The sequence below is a fragment of the Barbus barbus genome, assembly GCF_936440315.1.
Source record: "Barbus barbus genome assembly, chromosome: 49".
Taxonomy (NCBI): Eukaryota; Metazoa; Chordata; class Actinopteri; order Cypriniformes; family Cyprinidae; genus Barbus; species Barbus barbus.
The window spans coordinates 21,218,405-21,243,820 of NC_136727.1; the positions used below are offsets into that span (position 1 = coordinate 21,218,405).

Consider the following 25,416-nt stretch of genomic DNA (forward strand, 5'->3'; position numbering starts at 1 on the left):
GCTCACTATGATTTGTCTTTTTCAGCGGGACTTTTTAATTTGTAAATGAAGGCAGAATTATCTAAAAATCACATTTGCATATTGTTCTAAATACAGTCTCGTTGTTAAGCAAGGGTTTGGGCATTTTTTCTATAAAATATGAATCATTTAATTAGTGTCCCCTGATGTCATGTCAGCTCTATTTTTTTAATTATTTATGAAGCTTGACTGAAGCTTTAAACAATTATTTCTTACATTTAATAGAATCAACATCTACAAGTAAAATCCTTTCAAAGTGAACATGTGCTTTTGTAAACTTGACAAGCTGCTAACAAGGTGTATCATAAATGAACAATTATTTCATTATTCAATTGTTGTTGTTGTTATTAAATTGAACAATTGCAAATAGCAATTCACATGACACGTGTACTGCTAGTCATCTTTGGTTTCCTCAATTTGTATAATTTAGATGAAAAAAATGAGTCCCTTTTATTTAGAAACAGCTACACATCCATGCTAATAAAACATTTTATTCTTTTCCTTTTTGATTTCACTGACAATTATAGAGTTTTCTTAGAGGGTACAACCACATTTCTCACGTACATCATATTTCTGTGCAGTTTGTTTTCTGAGCTTTCCAGCATGTGACCAACATCCAAGTCTGGCATCAACGGGTACAGATGACACACCAGATTTCATCTCACCCCATAACACACAAAAACATAATGGCCATTTGATGTATCTGAAGGCATATTTTCAACTCTTTGAGATATTGCATGATTTAGAAAATTGTTTAAATCATTAAACGGTCCCTCTTGCTGAGTGTCTGGAGCAGAACGGGCCACTCAAGACCACCTGATCTCGTCCTTAGTTGTCCAAAACTGAAGAAACCGATGGCTGGACATCTCTGAGGTCACTCGGGTTGGAGAACAGCTCGTATCGGCTCTTTCTGACCCGCTACTTAACCGCTCGGTCCTCATGAAGGACGTCATGAGCTCAGTTTGACCTACAGCTACTAAAAATCACCCCGCCTGCCCAATCCACAAATCCAACACACTTCAATTCATAACCCATCTATAACGTAACAATAGACAATAAAGAAGTCACGGTGAGGTGGGTCTATACACCTCCGATGCTATGAATATCAAACAGATCAAACATGCAATACAAAAATTAGACCTGTGTAGAAAAAACAACATATTTATATGTTTATATATTGAACTGGATTTCAGCCAGGGTACTTAAATCAAGAAAAAACAAGCTTCGGCCCCTAAAAATCATTCAAATGAAGGCAAAATTATCTCTGGTATCAGAAAATACTTAATAGATATTCCCTGACGATTTCGAGGGACTAGATCAGTATTGGCATATTTGTAGTGCTCCGAAAACATTGATAAATTCCTGAAACAAATCTAAAAACTATTTAAAAAGAAGTTCATGGCTCTTGATAAATACTAAACTGCTAACTAATTAAATGCACCAGATGTCAAGAGCACAGAATAGAAAATAGGAATACTGTAGCAGTACATAAAAACATATATGATATGAAACGCTTGTCTACAAATGCCATCATGAGCTTCACACAATAGCTAAACTGGAATAAAAGTAAAACACATCTGAAATAGTTATTCATTGATATAAAGTCACAATGTAAAGCTTTGACAGGCACACTTGTGCTACTGATTTGGCAGAAAGCAGGGTGAATCTCATGAAAACGTAAGGACCATTTCGATTCTCTGACAATTAAACACCCTTGAGAAATGATCACATCTAAATCAAATACAAACACCAACAACGCTCGTCATACAAAAAATCTGATTACTGTAACATTTGATGGTTCTATTTTTGAGTTTGTTAGTAATTCTTATTCTCAGTCATGATTCGCATTAGTGTTTTTAAGGCAAATGTGCTTAATTATTACTCAAAAAATCCTAACGGTCCTAAAAACTGGCTTCATTTTCTTTAGGTATTTACTTCTTGTCATTGATCCAAATATATATATATATATTTTTTTTATCAAAGCTTATTTTTTATCAAAGCTTATTTCTTATTTCTTTGTTTTAAAAAAAAAAAAAACCTTTTTATCTCACAATTTTGACTTTTTTCTTACAGTTGCGAGTTTATATCTTGACATTGCGAGAAATAAACCCACGAGTCTGATAAAAGTCCAAATTACGAGAAGTAAACGCGCATTTCTGAGAAAACATCTTGTAATTCTGACTTTTTTCTTCGAATTCTCAGTTACATCTCGTAATTACTCGTTTCAGACTAACTACATGCAGAACTGCGAGACATAAATTCACAATTACAAGAAAAACAGTCAAAATTGTGAATAAAGTCGCAATTACCTTCTTATAATTTTATTCGGTGGCGGAAATAAGCTTGCATGCGTTGTTGACAGGTTCGATGAGACTCACCCGGTAAAGCTTGATTCTGGGTTAAACACACAAGCGTGTCTGTTAAACATGATCAGACACTCCTCGGGTGTTTCAATGTGATCATTCTGAACACAAACACAGTCAGAATCACATCTACCCAACATCAGTTACTAAACAAACACGTCTGTCCTCCTCCACTATGCTTTGATTGAGGCGTGCTCGCTTATTTGTTCACAGGCTAAACACTTTGGTATTGTTCTTCGACTCGTGGTGAAGTGAGGGAACAAATCTGACACCTAAACAGTGAAACTAGAGGAAGAGGCTGATTGAATATATAATATAATATCTATATATTTATATAAAAGAGTCTTTAGTGTGGTGTGTGTGAGTCTAGAGCCAGGTCAGGAAGGGCTCGCTCTTGTTCAGCACCGACTCCACGTCGTTGAGGATGGGCATGAGGTCTGCGCCCTCCAGGGTGCCCAGGTCCACATTGGTGCCAGGCATAGAGTCCAGGAAGTCTGGGAAACGGCTCTGCTGGGGGACGCTCATATTGACCGGCACCATGCTCTCACCTGCAGACAAGAAGACGCGAGGTTAGGGCGGAAAAATTATTTCCCTAGCAGTCATAAAAGGTCATTATTACCCTCTAAACATCTATAAAACTAGCTAACAATCATGTTCATTCACTGGATAGCGCAGGCGTCTGCAAACTCAGGCCATCACTGGCATGGGGAAAGTTAAACATGCTATACTCCCTGGCATCTGCAAGAAGAGATACAGTATGTAACTGATAAACAAACTGCAACTGAAATCTCACACAACCTTTTTAAAATATTTCACCCCATATCGAATGACGTGGTAACGCACCACGCTACCATTGAAAAAAATGGACACATGCATTTAAGTGGGTATAACGCAGTTATATGTACGATACAGTATCTACACCACCTTTACAAGCAACATATACTGTGAGTATACAACATATATAGCGTATACATACAAAATTTCAGGGGTAAGTGGCCCCAAAACCTCTGAAAATGTACACATATATATATATATATATATATATATATATATATATATATATATTATATTATATTATATTATTCTTTGGAAAACAATAGGGACCATCTATTTTAGGACCATTAAGCGTATTTTCTTCCAAATTCTCATATATGCTGTATCAGAATACTGTATGGATTATTTAAAAATGTACACCATGGTAGTATTTGTTGTACTATCTTTAATATATACTGATTTAGGTAAAAAAAAAAAATAAATAAAAAAAAGAGAGAGAATGCCGCAAAAACTTAATAAATAATAATAATAATAATAAATAATAATAATAAAAAATTCTCAAAGTAGTAATGAAAAAGAGATCCGGTGGAAAATTGCTTAATTTTCATGAAAATATTGTCATGTCATATTGACAGTGCAAAATGCCACAAAACTACTTAAACCTAAAAGAAAAAAGAAAATTAAAATTAATAAAAATTAAACTTGTTTTATTTTATTTTAGCTAGTTTATTTCTCATTTTCATTTAGTTGAAGTACTAAAATAACAAAAAAAAATAAAAATTAAAAACTTGCTAAAACTAATTAAAAAATGAATACAACTTTAAAATGAAATGGGAAACATAAAACTTAAATCTAATTTAAAATATTAATGAAAATGTACAAAATACTACTATATTTCTGTAGTGCTATATACGATACTGATTGTGTCAAAGCAGCTTTACAGTGTTGAACAGGAAAATAGTTATCAATATTGCAAGAGGACAGTAACAAACAGTCAGTTTTTCCAGTTAAAGTCAGTTCATTGATGATTCAGTGATGCCAGCATCCAGCTCAGCTCTCTTCCAACAGTGTCTGTGAAATCAATCAAGCCGATAATATAGCCAGAAATGAAGCAAAATACTATAACAACTAAAATAACACTGATACCCTGCTCTATGATGGTTTTTAATCTGGTGCTGTACCTGTGTCCATCTCCTCCATGCTGTTGAGGAAGTCCTCAGGAGTGGTGGGGATGCTGTAGCAGCCCAGTCCCAGCCCGCTGTCTGTGCTCTGCTCCCGTGAGTGATACGGCCCGCTGCACACACACACAGGCCTTTAACACGACTTCACACCCTCACAGAGCAATCTGGGCGATCTGGACCACGTCAAACTCATTTGTAACATTAAACCGAGTGCTTTGAGATGGTAAAGGGCACACTTGCCTGTTGAGGAAGGGGTCTGAGCTGTTGTTGGGCATGTTGCCCTGCGTCATTGGTGGAGAGCTGATATTTGGTGCCACCGGTGCCATAGTATCAGAGTCCATAGGCAGCTGCCGGAGCGCCACCTCCTGGAGAAACACACACACACTGTAACCCGAGCACACTCGCGGCTTTACATCGCTGTCATGTGTCAGCAGTGCCACATTAACTCAATATACACGGTATTTCAAGGTAATAGTGCCGGTGTGATTGTCAGGAACATACAATAAATTAAATATAAATGTTATATACATATATATATATATATATATATATATATATATATATATATATTAATGAAATGTATGTAATTTATTCAATACCAAACTATCAATTAAGACAATCAAATAGCAGTTGAATATATAATATTTGTATGTGATTTATTTGGGGGATATATCTATCTATAGATATATCAATATCTACAGTCGGTCGGTCGGTCGGACGGACGGACGGACGGACAGACAGACAGAGATAGACAGACAGACAGACAGACAGACAGATAGACAGACAGATAGACAGACAGACAGAGATAGATAGATAGACAGACAGACAGACAGACGGATAGACAGACAGACGGATAGACAGACAGAGATAGACAGACAGACGGATAGACAGACAGACAGACGGATAGACAGACAGACAGACAGACAGACGGATAGATAGACCGACAGACAGACAGACAGACAGAGATAGACAGACAGACAGACAGACGGATAGACAGACAGAGATAGACAGACAGACGGATAGACAGACAGACAGACAGACGGATAGACAGAAAGACAGAGATAGATAGACAGACAGACAGACAGACAGATAGACAGACAGAGATAGACAGACAGACAGACGGACGGACGGACGGACGGACGGACGGACGGACGGACGGACGGACGGACGGACGGATAGACAGATAGACAGACAGACAGACGGACGGACGGACGGACGGACAGACAGACAGACAGACAGACAGACGGATAGACAGAGAGACAGACAGATGGATAATAGCAAACCCTAATAGCAACCCTAACCATGTAGTAAGTACATGTAGTTAATTAATATTACTCAGTACTTACAATAAATGTAAAATTACACTGTAACAAGGACACCTTAAAATAAAGTGTAATCAAATGTTATATTGTGCATAAATAAGAGTTTAAATAATAAACTAAGTTTTAATAATATATATTTTCATAAGAATTAATGTAAATGGTTTTATCAAACGATAAGCTCCAGATTTCTGCTCATAAATCCACGGGCAGAGCAGGTCAGGCCAGGCTGTTTATATATACAAGAGATTCAGGGTGGAGTGCGTTCACAAAAACAGCTGCAAGAATTCAGTCCAGAAGAAAAGCGTGGAAGAACCAGAAACCAGAAACCAAAGTCTGACTCATCTTTTTTTAAGCTGCTCTTTTTTTCAGCCTTAGTCCACAAACATATGCAAACAGCATGTGTCCTCACACTGAAAACATGTCCATCATCACAAACTGAGTGAACGGAGACACCGAAGACTCAGAGTTGTTTCATATAAACACAATATGAAGAGGTCTGTCTGCCGCTGCTTTCCCGAGGCTGGACTGATGTGTTCTCCTTTGAACCATTTGTGACCCTGGACCACAAAACCAGTCTTAAGTGTCAATTTTTCAAAATTGAGATTTCTATATACAGTCAGGTACATAAATATTGGGACATTGACACAATTCTAACATTTTTGTCTCTATAAACCACCACAATGGATTTCAAATGAAACGAACAAGATGTGCTTTAACTGCAGACTGTCAGCTTTAATTTGAGGGTATTTACATCCAAATCAGGTGAACGGTGTAGGAATTACAACAGATTGCATATGTGCCTCCCACTTGTTAAGGGACCAAAAGTAATGGGACAGAATAATAATCATAAATCAAACTTTCACTTTTTAATACTTGGTTGCAAATCCTTTGCAGTCAATTACAGCCTGAAGTCTGGAACGCATAGACATCACCAGATGCTGGGTTTCATCCCTGGTGATGCTCTGCCAGGCCTCTACTGCAACCGTCTTCAGTTCCTGCTTGTTCTTGGGGCATTTTCCCTTCAGTTTTGTCTTCAGCAAGTGAAATGCATGCTCAATCGGATTCAGGTCAGGTGATTGACTTAGCCATTGCATAACAGTCCACTTCTTTCCCTTCAAAAACTCTTTGGTTGCTTTTGCAATATGCTTTGGGTCATTGTCCATCTGCACTGTGAAGCGCCGTCCAGTGAGTTCTGAAGCATTTGGCTGAATATGAGCAGATAATATTGCCCGAAACACTTCAGAATTCATCCTGCTGCTTTTGTCAGCAGTCACATCATCAATAAATACAAGAGAACCAGTTCCACTGGCAGCCATACATGCCCAGGCCATGACACTACCACCACCATGCTTCACTGATGAGGTGGTATGCTTAGGATCATGAGCAATTCCTTTCCTTCTCCATACTCTTCTCTTCCCATCACTCTGGTACAAGTTGATCTTGGTCTCATCTGTCCATAGGATGTTGTTCCAGAACTGTGAAGGCTTTTTTAGATGTCGTTTGGCAAACTCTAATCTGGCCTTCCTGTTTTTGAGGCTCACCAATGGTTTACATCTTGTGGTGAACCCTCTGTATTCACTCTGGTGAAGTCTTCTCTTGATTGTTGACTTTGACACACATACACCTACCTCCTGGAGAGTGTTCTTGATCTGGCCAACTGTTGTGAAGGGTGTTTTCTTCACCAGGGAAAGAATTCTTCGGTCATCCACCACAGTTGTTTTCCGTGGTCTTCCGGGTCTTTTGGTGTTGCTGAGCTCACCGGTGCGTTCCTTCTTTTTAAGAATGTTCCAAACAGTTGTTTTGGCCACACCTAATGTTTTCGCTATCTCTCTGATGGGTTTGTTTTGTTTTTTCAGCCTAATGATGGCTTGCTTCACTGATAGTGACAGCTCTTTGGATCTCATCTTGACAGTTGACAGCAACAGATTCCAAATGCAAATAGCACACTTGAAATGAACTCTGGACCTTTTATCTGCTCATTGTAATTGGGATAGTGAGGGAGTAACACACACCTGGCCATGGAACAGCTGAGAAGCCAATTGTCCCATTACTTTTGGTCCCTTAACAAGTGGGAGGCACATATGCAAACTGTTGTAATTCCTACACCGTTCACCTGATTTGGATGTAAATACCCTCAAATTAAAGCTGACAGTCTGCAGTTAAAGCACATCTTGTTCGTTTCATTTGAAATCCATTGTGGTGGTGTATAGAGCCAAAAATGTTAGAATTGTGTCGATGTCCCAATATTTATGGACCTGACTGTATGTCATCTGAAAGCTGAATAAATAAGGAAATAATTCCGTTGATGTATGGTTTGTTAGGATAGGACAATATTTGTCTGAGATACAACTATAAGAAAATCTGGACTCTGAGGGAGCAAAAAAATCTAAATATTGAGAAAATCTCCTTTAAAGTTGTTCAAATGAAGTTCTTAGCAATACATATTACTAATCAAAAATTAAGTTTTGATATATTTACGGTAAGTAAGTTACAAAAAAATCTTCATTGAACATGATTTAGGAACAATTTTATCCTAAAGATTTTTGGCATAAAAGAGAAATGTATAATTTTGAGCCATACAATGTATTGTTGGCTATTGCTACAAATATACCTGTGCTACTGATGACTGCTTTTGTGCTCCAGGGACACATTTCTATAAACCTGAACTTTGATTTATGTTGCTTGCTGAGGGCGGCCACAGCTGCTGTAACACTGGATGGCGTCAAAGTTCACAAGACCGTTTTTAAACTGCCTCTTGTGTTATAAGTCATATTTTTCATGACCCCATGTCTCTCTTTTGGAAAACTTCTTATACACATTTTATTCACACATTTAATTATAAACAACGATTATTATTATTATTCATTTTTAATTATGATTAGTTTGAATTACCTTTCCTTTTTATATTTGAATTTTTTAATTTTCAGTTTAGTCCTTTTGTTGTGCTTTTGTAATTTTTATCAGCTTTTTTTTTCCCAAAAAATTTGTTAAAAAGTTGTGTTAGTTGTAAGCTAACATTTCATCAAATATAAAAATGTTCTTATTAGTGCTGTCAAACTATTAATCCAAAATAAAAGTTTTTTTTACATAATATATGTGTGTTCTGTGTATATTTATTATGTATATATAAATACAAACACATACAGTATATAGTTTGAAAATATTTACATGCATATATATATATATATATATATATATATTCATATAATTTATAAATATATTTAATATATAAACATATAATTTTTCTTAAATATACATACTTTATTTTTATGTTTGTCAAAGTTCAAATTTTCAGTTAACAAGTTCATTACAATTAGATCATACATGTATGTACAGTATATATATATATATATATATATATGCGTGTGTGTGTGTGTGTGTATATATATATATATATATATATATATATATATATATATATATATATATGTATATATATATATATATATATATGTATATATATATATATATATATATATATATATATATATATATATATGTATATATATATGTATATATATGTATATATATATATATATATATATATATATATATATATATATATATATATATATATATATATATATGTATATATATATATATATATATACACATTTTTTTGGAAAAATCTTTTCCCCTAAAATCACCCTGCATTCTGGCAACAACTGCTGGGGTTTGAGGCATCAAGAAACATAAATTATTCTTCACAGCAGCATGAAAAAACTATTTTTGGTTTATATTCAAATGTTTTGTCAGTCACCTTTCTGAAATCCTGTTATTTCCATCTCTGTTTTACCCTGTACGCTATATTTGTTGCAATAGTTCTGGTGGACTGTTTCTCCAGCAGACACTCACCTGTCTCAGGAGCTCCTCCTGCCTCCTCTGGATGCGCTCTCGCTCCATCTGGATGCGCTGGAGCCTCATCTTCTGCTGGTGCTGCTGGGCGCTCATGGGGCCACTCATGTTCATCATGGGCTGAGAGTTCTGCTGCTGGGAGCCCTGGACCTGGACCTGCGCCTGGACCTGGACCTGCTGCTGGTGGGCCTGCTGGTTCAGCACTGCCACAAACACACGACAAACACACTCAGCACAGCCTTCACTCATCATCACATACTTACTGAGCAGAATTCAAGAACTTTCTCCATCCGGCAAGCTCTAAGCCGATTGGCTGGTTTTGAGCAACAAGTTATTTATGAGGAATCAGGCATCTACAATGCGAGATACTTTATATTCGGAGTTAGAGTTGTACTTGTTACTTGTGGATGGACAGAAAACATCATTTTAAAGTTTGCAGTATATATTTCAGGTCATTTCTCCTTGGTTGTTTCCATGTCAGTTAGAAGGTTGTATATAAATGGGATGTTCTTTGGCAAATAGCCAGACTATATGCACAAAAGTCTATCTGTTCAAAACCAGACAGATTTATTAATCCAAGTTCTAATCCTAATGCTAAAATGGCAAATCATAGTGTTTAGAAAAGTGTCTTTGTTTCTAATTGTCAGAGGAAAAACAGGTTAAACAAAGACGGCACACCAACACAATGACTCAATTACAGCTGGCCAGAACGCAGCACAGAAAAGTGTTTACCAAGAAACCTCTTCCCAGTCCTACTGAAACCGACAACAGGCAAATCACGTAAGTCCACTTTTAATGTTAGCCGTACAAAATATAAGTCAGAATTAAATTATTTTGAAAGTGATTCCAACAATATCGTTTCTCTGTGCTTTTATCCGCCATCTTGGAAGATAATTCAGGATTATTTAATGAATAGAAAATTCAAAAGAACAGCATTTATTTGAAATCGATTTTAATGCAATAGCTTTCACTGTCAATTTTGATCAATTTGCATTAATAAACATTCATTTCTTACTGACACCAAACATTTGAACTGTAATGTCTCTTTAAAATTTCAATCTGTAAATACGCTCTGTTGTGATTGGCTAACGTCCAGTAGCAGTGTGGTACACACTGTTTCAGATCACTGGGGGGGGTCTTTGAGATTACAGAAGAATGAGTTTGAACTCAAAATGAACATTTTGGTAAATTGTTTACAATAATTGCTGTATTCTACCGTGATTTCATTTATCTCTGGATGGAGCCAGAGTTCTGGTTTGTGAAAAGTGTAAAGAACGTCTGATGTTCTCAGAGGAACAGACCGATAAGAAACAATGTTTGCTTCAAGGACGCAGGCAGAGTTTCACAACTGACATTACAGCACAATACGACTCGCATGCTTTACTTCAGTTCAAACTCAGCCAGTTTCATGATGATAATCATCTCACCCCACACAGGAAGAAATGAAGAGTGCTGGCGACTCGTGACCATATGGAGCATGTGTGTGTATCTGTGTGTGCGGTGTGTTTATCTGTCGCGTAAACCACTTTCACATGGACAAAACATTCCTGTAAAAGCCAGATGTGGGCTGAAAGAGTCGTGAGATACGGCACAAACAGTCTTTCTGCGCTCCGGATCACGGCAGCAGCTCGTCCTGCTCTTGGATTAATTATTGTGCAGCTTATTTAAAAATAAAAAAGCTCCTGATGTACGTGATGGCCAGTGATCAGGCGACTGGAAGGGATTCAATGACCTTAAGAGTAAATAGTTTGTATTCTGTTCTATTCTGTGCAAACCTTAACAAGTGAAAATTACATTTGGTCCCAATTTATAATAGACAGTGTCAACTACAATATACACTCTTAAAAATAAAGGTCTTTTACTGGCATCGATGGTTCAATGAAGAACCTTTAACATCCATAGAAACTTCCTATAGCAGAAAAGGTTCTTTATAGGTTTGGATTATTCAAATGTAGAAAATGGTTCTATTAAGAACTTCAAAAATGGGTCTTCTGTGACATCGCTGTGAAAACACCATTTTGGAACTTTTATTTTTACTTTATGAAAAAGAATTTGATACAATATATTAATTCTTACATTGTGCTTACACTTATGTTATTACATATGTAATTACACTGTCGACTGTCCACTATCCTTCTCTTATTCAAAATTTGGTAGCACTTTATTTACTTGTTTTACAATTATATAGAGAAATCTGGCATACATATAAAACCAAAGTATACTTTGGGCTTACTCCGTTCAATTTCAGCAAATGTAAATGTAAATGTTTCAGTGTTATAAACCATCATTTACACAAACAGTACATTTTTTTATGCAAGTACATAGCAGTTACAGATACATAAAAAGGAACCCAATGTTCTTGAGGTTTCCAGTATGGTTGAGAACAAACAAACTAAAAAGACTCTTATTATGTAATCATCTAATGCTAAGTGTGCTCACCAAGAGAATGAGGGTGTTCATTGCTTTCAAAATCAGCTAGGCTAGATCGGGCTGGACATAAGTGTTTTTGCTATGTTGCCCTTGTATGTGACTAGCAATGCCATGGGTTCAGTTCTCAGTGAAGGCATGATACATGTACCATTAATGCAATGTAAGTCGGATAAAAGTGTCTGCATCTGCTCAGGACTCACATCTTCTCAAATGTGCAAAAGACTCAATCAAACTTACTGGGTGGAAAAAGTTGAAGCCCATCACCCTCTGTGCATCTCAGTTCTACTATAAATGGATTTCTGTTGGAGAGCATTACATAATGCACAAGAGAACGGTTTCAAACTGGCACTAAACCAATTTCCTCGTTAGACTAAATGCAGTGATTCTTCAGACTTGCTATAGACATTTTCAGGCTATCAATTGTCTAGTGAACAGGAAGACAACACATTAACTATGGAAGTGTGGTAAATGATAAACCAGGTCAAAATGTCAAGAGATACCACCAACTCATGTATTATCACTCAAAACGACTGCATCGCGCCAGCAACTAAACTCTACTAAACTCCACAATCATAACCAGGCAGGAGCCGAGGATTATCACGGTTTGCTTTCTTTATAAGATGTGCAAACATTTATTCACATCAAAAAGATCTTCAAAGGATCAGTTTTATGGATGGGGTGGAGGATTTGGCAACCGAGCAGTTGAGGTGAAGCAAAGACGGCCTTATATGGTAAGATGAAGAGGAGACGTTCGCTAGTTCAGATCTCACTTCTGCCACTGAAGTCATCAACCATTTTTACTACCAATGAGATATTTTGCATTGTGATATTATTTTCCGTGACAGTTCAAGGGATAGTTCACTCAAGCATGAAAATGTTCAACACCTGCTCACCGTCACCTCATTCCAAACATATAAGAGTTTCGCTCATCCTCGAAACACAAATGAAGATATTTTGAAATCTGACAGATTTCTGTTCACTGAAAGTCCATTCTACCAAAATGTGCTTTCTTGATGCAGAAGAACCAGTGAGGTTTGTTCTCGCGTGTCAAGCATTTCTTGTGTTTATTTACCATATTTGATATGATCTATAGATGTGTTGATCAATGTTTATAATCGGTTACACTTTTACACTAGTCCACTTTAGACATTCTACTAACTATAAGTAACTTTGTAACAACATGTTAACTACATGCCAACTAATTCTCATTCATTTGCAACTACATGTCTACTAACTCTCAGTAGGGTAGGTTTAGTGTTAGTAGAATAAGTTGACACTTGCAAAGTTTCTCATAGTCAGTATGTTGTATGTTGTGGACCCATCAAAATAAAGCATTAGCAGATATTAAACAGACAGTCTACTAATACTCTAATGACTGCTAGTTGACATGTAGTTGCAAAGTTACTTACTGTTAGTAGAATGTCTAAAGTGGACTATCAAAATAAAGTGTTACCTTATAATCTGTTCATTATATTCAGAAGACTTTGATTTAAAGTCTTTGTTAACTTTGTAAAGCTTGAATGTTTTGGTGGAATGGACTTACAGTGGAATGACACAAGTCTCTCAGGTTTAATCTAAATATCTTCATTTGTGTTTCAAAGATGAACTAGTTCGGTGAGTAGACAACGACATAATTTTAATTTCTGAGAAACAGTTTGTATAAAACTGAATTACTGCTGCAATTCTGTTTGGCGTAACTTGTGTTGCAAAAATCACCAAACTCATCCATTATTAGTAGTCTCAGTGGACATATTAATGGTCCCAAGAAAAGATAGATTTTTTTTAGGCTAAATATGACCCGGACATGTTTTTGAGGTTCCATGAGATTCACTTTTAAATGCCGTTCATCAAGAGGTCAAGGTTCATGACGTTCACTGTCCAAGTTCAACACAGTCCAACAGGTGGGAAGCAACACTGACTCTCGGTTACGATCTATTCCAGCGTGTGCTGCTGGTCCAGATGTGAACAGCTTCAGCCGGACACACTCTGGCTTCCCAGCCTTTGGCCCCCCTGACATCTGAGTGTCAACCCCCGCCATGATAGAAAACACATGCGCAGCGGACAAGGTCCGTGAAGGAAGAGAGAGAGAGATCGGACAGAGTCGATTGAGTTGCTAAAGCACAAAGAGCTTCTTGTTTCATTGATTTCCCAGAAACAGCATCAGCTTTACAGCAGGGTCAGCAAAAATGGCAGGAAAAAAGGAAAGGAAAATGTCCAGTCCCAAAAATCTGTGAGACATTAAAAGGACATCCTGTCCCAACAAGAGCTCATAATCAAAGCGTTGGCTAACAGACCTCATATCTCGCTCCACTTACTTTTACTTGTGCTTTTTATGGTGAAGATCTAAATACCTTCTCATAAAGACAGCAAAGGATATGCACTATTTTATATGTGACTGAACCTTCTGTCCACTAGGTGTGCTGTATACTGGTATTCACGATAACTGTGATATATAATACTACATAATATAATACTATCGTAAATAATCCAACACAAGTGATCTTGTTGACATGCCAACATAATTGGTTTTGTTATTGCACCTATTGCACTCATCATAAAACAAAAAATAAGAAAACGCTGGGTCTATTGTGATAATTTTGTTATTGTAAGTTATTTTGGCCATGATCATCATGTAGTGAAAACCTAATATCATGACAGCAACTAATGTCCACTATTATAAACTAAATAAATTGAAACTCAATGCCAATGATCCCCCCAAATTGTCAAACTAAAGCTACAACACATTGTGGACTGGTTAGTGTACACTGAAAAATCCACCAAAAGTAGTACACCATCCAGACAACTGGTATAGTTTTTCAGTGCACTATTATGGGATGCCCCAGTCCTGTTCTGTTATACTATAGTAGTACATAGGATAGATATCATGCAAATTAGGAGTAGTCTTAGCAGTCATGTATTAAAAATGTACTAATTGGTAGATATATATTTTTTTCAAATTCACATAATTGTATCAGACTTATCTGTAATTAGTCACCGGCAACAACACAAATATCTTTAGTATCTTGGAAAATGAAAATTCGGTCCACATTTACAAACCCTCATGTCATTCCAAACTTGTACGACTTTCTTTTTTTTAATTTGTTATTTTGCCCATACAATGAAAATCAATGCGGTCCAGTGTTTTGGACGAAAACAGTTCTTCAGAATCTCTTGACTGTATTTCACAGAAGAATTAAAAGTCACACAGGAACCACATGGGTTTGAGTAAATGAGGACAGAATTTTCATTGTCCTTGAAAATGGTCATGTTAATGTCTGTCAAGTAGAGGTGGGTGATATGATCACAAACTTATATCAGTATATATACCACAGAAATTTCATAATTTTTGTCACCAGTGTCAATATCACAAAAAAATTTAAAACTATACAGCCTAAACTAAAAAAACAAACAAAACTCAAACTCACTGAAGACAAATAAACAGTCAATGATTAAAAAAGAATAAGAAACTAATTACAAGCAATAGGACAAACTAAAAAGTGATTTGGTCAAGAGCATTGAGAGATTTTCTCTTTTGTTGTTTGATTAACATGAATGACAGACAGCAGGAATATTAGACTGCTGTCACTTTAAGAGCTGCCCGGATCCAATATACTGTTACATGTGTTTTCTTTCTCAGCTGTTCACTTTTAGTGAAGACCTAAATTACTGTGTTTATGAGGATACTTGCAAAGACGGACATTTTGGCACATGCCAAATGTGTGCATTTAACTGTTCAAGGCCTATAAAGAGGCAAAAATAAATCTGTTCAATTCTCCCGCTCTCTGTGAGCACCATCTTCACCTTCTTGCACAGCTGATTGTGTTTCAATGGCTTAAAATCACATATTTTTCATCCGCAATGCTTAAAAACACATGCAAATGATACGTTTTCGTGACCACATAGCACAGCTACAGTATCATCTTGAATGTGTAGCGTTGTAGGTTGACAAATTTCTACCATTTAACCGTGTATATTGCCCACCCCTACTGTCAAGGATTGTTAAGTTTTATAAGTAAAATGATCACTGATCAGGCCAACAGACAATTACAAACAAGAGGTATTAGCATGTATTGCAAATCATCTCTGGATCATTTCACCTTAGTGTAGACACATGCTAGTCACAGCACTAGAGCAACACCCTCATGCCATTTCCTCATATTGCATGTGCAGATTAATGCACTTTGTACATTTTAATGCAAGAAGAAATGAGCATCTCATCATTGACCAGATGACACATTCATACTGGGCTCAATTTCTTGCGAGCTAAAAAACAAACAATCGCAGCTGCCTTTAAAACTCTGGAGTGTGATGCAATATGGCAAAAAGTTGTTGTAAGTGAGGCAGGGGGGAGCTATGGAAAGCATTCAACAAAACTGTATTGTTCTAATAATGCACTCCTGCATTAGAGTGTCAATTACCCATAATCCCTAAGTTTTGAGGGGGGGCCCCGCCATGAATTACTGCAAACACACAACAGGTGAAGCTCAAGCTGGTCTGAACTAAGAATACGTTGCAAGTTCCAAGAGGCTGAAAAAAATTGCTCCATCCAGGGACAGAGGAAGCACAAGGAATTGTGGGATTGTAGGCACAGGATCTGAGTCACGGCTTTCTATTATGCATCTGTTGAACTTGTACTAGATCCCGGTGAGCCAAAATGGATGACACGCCATCTCAACAAAACCCTGAGCGGTTGAGTCATCGGAAGATCGTGCACCCGAGAAATGAGTGGTTGAGTTTACAGAAAAGCAGCCGTTTGGACGAGTGTCCCCTATACGCTCACATTGAAAAGGAAAAGTTGCATCTTATTTGCTATTATTTACAACAAGGTAAGAAGGAAACAGTTAGGAGTTTTTGTTAAATATCTTTACTTCCTGTGAATAGAGACAACATCTAAAACTTCATAGTATGTAACTCTATATTCTGAGATAGTTTCTGTCTACTGTATGCAGCGCTGGAAGGAATATTTCTCCCTCCAAACTCTTTCGTCTTGTTCTCATCCCTCCATCCCCCACTTTGCAGGAATCTGTTTCTCCGCTGCCAACAAAGCAGAGGCACACCTTTTTTTCCATTTCATCACAAATCAGGATTTGGGAAGAAAAAAGCCAAACAAAGAAAGCACATTTGGAAATCGTTTAAGGTACTGACAGAGTTAGAGCGACGGCCAGTGTCACGGGACAGAGCAAGCAATGTGCAAAACATGCTACAGAACGCCTCACGTATGACAGTAACACATGTAATACGGCTTTAAAAGCCTTCAGATCTGCTGGCTGGGAGGCTTTTTTCATTAAATCAGCATTTGACCCTCTCAGAAATACCAGTTAAACCTCATTAAGGGCCTCTGATCAACAGACAGACAGCTCTATGTGCTGTTATACAGAAATGGCAGATAATCGTCATGTCATGTACACATACTTTAAGAAATCACTAAATGAAACACTTTGTTACTAGGTCTAAAACATGGTACCTAGCCTAAAATAATGCAAAACAGACTTTTTTTTTTTTTTGAAGTAAATGTGAACTATTCCTTAAAAACACATACTAGATTCAAATAGAGTACATTCTGAACGCAACCTGATCTTATAAGAGAACCTAACTATTTTACACAGTTTCTTATGAATTAGTACAATTTGATTTGTACAAAAATATAAAATAATTTTAATAAAACAATTAAGCATGTCAGTCCATCCCTAAACCTAACACTCAGTTTGGCATAAACAGATTATACAAAAACAAACAAATGTACAAATTTATACTAATTCGGTAAACGTAGTTTGTATCTAATAACTGCCATGAGACTGTGGCTTTTCGGAAATCATTTACTATTCCTTGCAATACTCCACTAATATAATCTACTTGAATTCAGAAACTGTGTGCTGTGAAAGTGCTGTGGATGCCATCTGTTGGTATGCGGGAATTTATTGGTCGCGACCCATGGGTGTTCTCTAGCTGCTAGCCATTGAGTGTGCATGAGAAAACAACTATTTATTGAGTTTGGGACTTCCATTTGATTTGTGCAAAAAATAAAATTTTTAGAAAAAGAATAAGTATTACGGTCCACCCCTAAACCTAACCCTCAGTGGGGTGCAAACAAATCACACAAAAATGTACAAATAAGATCATATGCATTCATACAAATTCGGCAAATGTAAATCGTCCCCTATATGCTCATTTACTATTCTCAACTAATATCGTTCACTTGAATTTGAAATTTGTGAATTCAGAAACCGAGTGTGCCAGAAGTGCCTTGGACACCATCTTTGTTGAGATGTGAGAATATATTCGAAGCAACCCTCACAGTGCAGGGCTATTCTCTTGCGGCTAGCCATTGAGTACGCAGAAGAAAACAGCTATTTTACAAGTTTCTGATTTTGTAATAAGCATGAAGGTCCACCCCTTAACCTTAGCCTCAGTGAGGCATAAAAAGATCATACAAAAACATACAATTGAGATTCTATGAATTCATACAAATTCAGCAAAATGTAAAAAAGTTAATAATTACCACAAGACTGGTACCACGAAACCCTTTCCAAATCGTCCTCAATACGCTCATTTACAATTCTCGACTAATAAAGTATTGTCCACTTGAATTCAGAATTGTGAATTTGAATATTTAATTTGATTGTACCTGAAAGGGCTGTGGGCGCAGTCTTCTGTTGAGATGGGGTTATCTATTTTAAGTGACTCTCACAGTGCATTGGTATCCACTGAGTGTACAGTACATCGGTTGAACACTCATTACTCAGTTATGCCTATGGTTTCGGACACCACTACAAATGGCTGTTGCCTTCAAATAGTGCACTAAATAAAAGTAAATGGTGTTTTTAGTGGATCATGTGTGTTGCACAAATGGTGTGGGTTTAAGACTATAGGAGTTTGTTTAAATCTCTAACCCTTAGCACACACATCTAAACACAAAAGAAAAAAACTGTATTGTAGCATGCTAGAAGTCAAGTATTGTACATTTATTAAACTCCATGAAGTTCATCCCAATTCCACATCCGAGGTGTGATTTTTAGATGTCTGTGTGAATGTCACGGCTCATTACACAGGATGTTACACAGGGCAAGCACTTGTAGCAAAGCTCCTTCCCAGCTGATTGAAAACAGCTCAAGAGAGCATGTGTGTTTTCATGAGTAATGGGGAATGTGGACTGCTGGGATGGACGGCTTTCACACTCACCGAGGTTGGGTTGAGAGAGGGCCATGGAGCGCTGCTGTATGTTGCCGTTGCTGGAGGCTTGATTGTGGAGACCCATCTGGGTCACCGAGGGTGCCATGGTCTTCCTGGGGTCGTGCCATGTGGTGATCTTCTCAATGTGACTGCACAAGAACGAAAACAACATGTTCACATTAAACACACTGCAGAAGAGTATTCACACTAAGAAGAAAAACCTGAATTTCTTTAGGTCAAGCAAATCAGAACTTGTTTTTCTTGTATTCTAGGAACACAATGGCGATTTTGTACATTGGACACTTCAGCTTGATCCCAACCCTTTACTACAAAACCCATTTAAAACCCAACTGTCTCTAAGAGGACACATTTGGATTTCTTGGCCAGGTATAACTACAATGGCGTCAGCGTTGGGGAAGCACTACGGAAATGTGATGGTGATGGTGAAAAAAAGAGATGGGAAGAATCAATTATATCAATGATTTTGCTTTTCTTTCGCAAAGGTTCCCAAAAAATTGTGCTCAAAAAATGCTGCCTACCACTAAATTTGAGAAAACAAACTAGATTTGAACTATTTTATGAGTTGCCATTTTCACATGAATTTGTCTGATAAAATTGTTTTTTCAGAAAAAAAACCTAAGCATTAAGGACAACCCCTAAACTTAACCCTTAGTGGGTTTAAACAGATGTATACACAAAAATAAGAATTCATAGGAGCCCACCAAAACTTAAAGCCACTAGACTGTGACTGCATCTTAAATCGCCCTCCATGCCCACATTCACCATACATTTCCCTACAAACATTTTGAGCCCAAGTAAATGCAACGTTGCTTCGGTGAACACAGAGGTTTTGTGAGCAAACTTATTAGGGGGGACTCAAAAGTTTTGCAAAAAAAAAGAAAGTATATATATATTCATTTTACTATGCAACATTCTCCTTAAATAATTCAACTCAAGCCATTGCTGGACTCAACGCAACCTTTCGACCTACAGTTCTAACCACAGAGCTAAAAGTCCAGAATGAACAATCACTGCAGATCGTGAATCAAGTAGCAGATGTTCTGGTGTTTACAGGCGGTGATGTCCTCTCCACTCCTCCACCCTGAGTGAACCCTTCAAAACTGCAGCTACGTGAAATTCTGGCTTCTCTGCATTTTTTCATGCAAGGCCACGAGCAACAGACTGGCGGTTACTACATGACAATCTCAGTGTCCCTCGGTTAGTAAACCAGTTTAGCGTGGCTTTCATTATCAGGTGGGCTTAGTTCAGGGGTGCTCAAACCTGCTCCTGGAGAAATGACTTCCGCTTGAGATTAGTCTCAAACCTTGTCTGACATTTTCAACCTTGATGAGCAGGTTCAGGTGAGTTTCGCTAGAGCTGGAACTGAACTCTGCAGGATACGGTAATGATGAATAAATGCAAGCCTTGTACAACCACTAGATAAGCTCCAAAAGTGGGTTGCTAGTAGGCTTATTTTATTTACAGTCCATCACCTGCAAAGCTAAAGGGGTGGTCATTTTTCGTTCCATTGACTTCCATTTATACACAATCTCAGCTAAGTTTCCCATTCAACTGCATATGAAAGTTGGGCGAACTAAGACCTGCAAAATAAATATGATATGAATACGTGTGACCAACAGAAGACCGAAACATCATATTGTGACACCTTTGCTCAATTAAAAGAACCCAACCTTCAAATACGGGAAATTGAAGAAGTCATTTTAAATTTTGGATTTATTTTTTCATTCTTAAGGTGCAGTTTTATTAGTGAAATATGGCAAAATTGTATTGCCAAAAAAGGTCAATGTTCCATTGTCAACTGTATAGTGAAACATGATGCTTCACTTCCACAAGAGTCACTTTCAAACCAAGCAGATTTCTATTGGTTAATGCGGCGAATTTGCATGACAGACTCGAACCATTTTTGACAAGCTTAAAATGGTAAAAACAAAGGTGCTTCACAATGCCATAGAAGAACCTTTTAGTCTAAATGGTTCCATAAAGAACCTTTAACATCTGAAGAGCCGATTCAGATTCTTCAGATTATAAAAAGGTAAGAAAGAGATGGTTCTTTTAAAGAACCTTTGATGGAATGGTTCTTTGTGGGACTAAAAATGGTTCTTCTATTGCATCGCTGTGAAGAACCTTTTAAGCACCTTTATTTTTAAGAGTGTAAATTGTGTACAGTCAACAATCAAAAATGCACCTTAATTCTAACCAATCAATTAATATCAAAATCTGGGTTTAAAAAGATTGAGACCCATAAACGTATCAACCTGGCTGACTACATTCTTTACAGGGTTTTAAACTAAAATATAGGACACTAAACCTCCCCTGCTTGTTTGTACATAAACTGGTCCGAACAGAAAATCATATGGCTGTTAGTGACCAAATGAGTCACAAAACACACAAAAGCCTCAATCAGAGAGTGACTCGCTCAAACTATTCACGCTCTGCTGGGAAGATGATCTACTTCCTGCTGATCTCAGGCCTGCACAGCGGCAGAACAGGAAGCCATGTCTCCACGTGCTGCCCTGACAGCAGACCTCCCGGTGTTTGTTTTGAGAAACTATTCTGTCTCTTTAATAAACTGTTTCTAATTTTTTAGTGGTTAAATTTCCAAGAATTCTGTATTGCTTCACAAGATATTAAAAAAAAAGAATATTGCTAAAATAACATGTAAATACTGTTTTTACGCTGTAAACCTGACCATCGGTTTCTAAAGTTGTGGTTTAAGAGACTCCAGCTTTGTGAAATACATCAACAGTGGGGTTAATTAACACTGCAGGAGTGGTTTAGATTTACGAAGGTCTGACAGGAGAGAGAAGGAACAGGCCCTCGGGAGTCTTTGGGTTCTGGGTGGGGCAGCTGTCCTGCACCTGTGGGTTGGGACCCTTAAATCTGAGCCCCATCTTCCCACACGTTAAAGCCAATACGTGCAGTGGAGCAGCTGTTTAGCAGCCTAATGTTAAAGCAAACAACAATTAACCAGTGGCACAATTTGGCTTTCTCTCGTTTGACACATTTTGTAGAATTATCAGAACTAATGGCATAGTGGCACAAGCATAGCATTTTTTTGTCTACTTAAAGAATCATATTTATCACTTTTACAACATTATATTTTTCTCTCTTATAATGTTAGTCAAGGCTCTGTTCAACACAAACAGCTGTACTTTTCTTTTGACCATTTTCCAGCCTCTCTTTGACCTTTTCGGTGAGTTCTTAAGGGACAACTGATAAAAAGCTTTTTATGCAAATCTCAGTTTACTTGTGATGCTGTCCTATGTTAATGAGCTCATGGTTGTAAGTTGTTTGGAAAGGAATGTTTCTGAGACATGATTTTATGTCTACTTCAGGGATTCTCAACTCTGGCACTCGAGATCCACTTTCCTGCAGGTTTCGATCCAACTCTAATCAAACACACCTGAACAAGGTAATCAAAGTCTTCAGAATTACTACTGTAGAAAGGTACAGGCAGGTAAGTTTGATCAAGGTTGAAGCTAAACTCTGCAGAAAAGTGGAATTTAATCTTTAAAGTTGAGAACACCAGGTCTACATAGTAAATAGACTCTTAAATTTCTGAAGATTAATTAAAAAATCTTGTTGACCTCTTATGATACAGTACTTTAATTTCTTCATTTAAACCCCCAATATTAGAAATTCAGCAAATCATGGCTGTGATGTAACTAAAGCCTATTAATTACAAAAAAATAGCTATTTGATATGTCCCAATTTCCTGTTTGAAAAAGTATCAAACTCTACCCAGATCCATCTCGTATGTTGTTCTAATTATAGAGCAGGCAGTGGCACAGCAGACGCATCTGAAGGCATCTTTCACCCACAAGCGTGTTCAGAGTCCAGCAAGAAAACTCCAGGAATGTGTGTCTGTCTGTAGCCATAGAGACTGTCACACACTCCAGATGGAGCTGGCACACACACACACACACACACACACACATATATATAGGCAGTAAGAAAAAGAATCAAAAAGCTCCACGCGATCAAGAGGGTTTTTCTTCTGCACAAAATTCTGAAAAGCATCTCAAAGGTCATTTCATTCAAGCGCTCATGCTAAAACAGGGCGGATGGTAACTGTGGTCAGGTTTGGGCTGACTCAGGGACATCCTCCCCACTGAAAACCGCCCCTTTCGCAGGGTGACAGCAGCCCAGCATGGCTCTGGGACTCTCTACACCCAGCTGTGCTAATTGAAAACAGGAACAAAAGAAAAGGATCCACTTTCCCAATTACTCTGAGCTCGGGTTACCGGGGAATTCCTGCACATCCAGCACAAAGGCGACTCCTCCTCAGAAGAGAAAAGAAATCGGTGACGGAGGGCCTGTCCGAAAGACGGATCGCCAGAGGTCAGATTTAGACGGTGGGGATTGTTGAAGGACACCAGCTGGATATTGCGGAATCAGAAGTATTCAATTGAATGTGAAAATGTGAGGGAGGGGCGGGCAGGAAATGGAATGCGCTACTAATTATAGTCATCCAGATTACTGCCGCTGAGCCCTGCCATCTTCTGTGGAAACAGGGCAAGTCGTGGCTTGTGTTTGCAGGCCTGGTCAGCAGTGAGGACAGTGGGACCAAAACCTGCTACTCTCAAATGGTTTGTGAAGCTACAAGCAGTTCAACTAGAGTCGAGCGACTTGGCACACTTAATTACATAGTGATTTATTGATCGTTTGGATACAGATTGTTTCAAAGAAACATTTTTGATCAAAAATGTATCAATTAATAAATCAAAAATTCAAAATAAATTAGTGCTGTCAAACGATTAATCGCAATTAATAAATGTAAAATAAATATATTTATTTAAAATATAAATTATATGAATAAGTATGAATAAGTACATGTTAATATTTTCAAAATATATACATGCTTGTGTTTGTATTTATATATACATAATAAATATACACAGAACACACATATATTATGCAAACAAAAACTTTTATTTTGGATGTGATTAATCGCGATTAATCGTTTGACAGCACTTGTTTCAATTCAGTTCAATAACAGTGTCAGCGTTGCAATGTTTCAGCTATAAAGCTAGTAAAAGTAGAAAATTAATGATTATTATATACTGTAAAAATAAAAGTAAAGCTATTTAAGAAGGGTAATATCTTTTCAAATGCATAACTATGAGATTATATTATAATTATTGTTTTTTTTTTTTTTTTTTTAGGTTTTTTTTTGCAATCTGAGCAGTATTTAGCTATTACACATTTATTACACACTTATTACATGCTATTTGGACATTAAATATTATTTATAGACATTTTTACCTGTAAATTACATTGAAGTTTCCAATTAGACAAAAAATACACCATTAGCATATTTTAATAGATTATTATTGTTGTGATTATTATTATTATTGTGATTATTATTTAATTGACATTATTGTTTTTGCAATTCCATTATGTGATGCTTAGAAATAATAGTGTCACTAGATTTAGTTAAAAAAAAATAGGATTCGAATATCACAAAGTTCCAAGCACTAAAATGAGACATTGGATCAAAAGGCAAGAGACAGTCTACGCGCAAGAGAGGCTCTGATCTTTATTTTTAAGTACTGCACGTTTAGATATTCATACAGCAAAATATTCTGGGGGCCATTACATTTTGTGACTGGCAACTTTTTTCAAAAACGCTGGCGGGGAAAGAGTTAAGAGGGACAATATCTTATCTAAAATGCGTCAGACAATAAGATCTCTTTTGCAATCTGATGAGTAGTTGCTATTACATGTTTACTACACAGTTATTACACGTTACATAAACATGAAATACTATTTTTTTAATGGCATATTATCTTAAAGCTTCCACTTAGACAAAAAAATAAATAATACATTAAAAATCACAATTGGCCTAGCAGTTAACCAAGCACAATCAAGTTTTTGAAACAGTCATGTAATAAAGTGATAATTAATGGGTAATTGCTAAAACAAAAGTGCACTGAAGCTATTTGTGTGGAGTTTTGGGGGTAATATCACTCTGTATTGAAGAGTATATGAGTATTTCTGCTAGCTGATTTCCCAAAAGTTGTCAAGTCACCTTTATTTATATAGCGCTTTTAACAATACAGATTATGTCAAAGCAGCTTTAGAGTATTATTACAGTTGTAAACAATGTGTGTGTGGTTTGAGCATCAGCCACCCTCAATCATAGGTGTGAGTTTAGGGTGGGGTGATGTTTTCATCTGAGAGTACTCAAAAAACCTGTTTAAAAACAGTCAGTGTTTTCGCAATTCAATAAGTGTTCAATAAGCGCTATAAGCGTTAAGTGGTTTTATGTTACTAGCGTCA

General features: G+C 37.0%; 1 protein-coding gene across 2 annotated transcripts in view; it reads right to left on the reverse strand.

Annotated features, from left to right (window-relative positions):
• Positions 1 to 493: 493 nt before the first annotated feature.
• LOC306867722 (WW domain-containing transcription regulator protein 1-like) overlaps positions 494 to 25,416 on the reverse strand; it is a 42,632-nt gene continuing 17,709 nt past the window's right edge. Inside the window, exons 2-6 of one of the 2 annotated variants that reach the window (XM_079413558.1) lie at positions 19,123 to 19,262; positions 9,514 to 9,716; positions 4,577 to 4,698; positions 4,337 to 4,449; positions 494 to 2,929 (exon numbers count right to left, since the gene is read on the reverse strand). In XM_079413558.1, the coding sequence (XP_079269684.1) occupies positions 2,748 to 2,929; positions 4,337 to 4,449; positions 4,577 to 4,698; positions 9,514 to 9,716; positions 19,123 to 19,262 (760 nt within the window). In that variant the 3' untranslated portion in view covers positions 494 to 2,747. Of the gene's footprint in view, positions 2,930 to 4,336; positions 4,450 to 4,576; positions 4,702 to 9,513; positions 9,717 to 19,122; positions 19,263 to 25,416 lie in introns of both variants that reach the window. The other variant, XM_079413557.1, reaches the window with a different exon arrangement.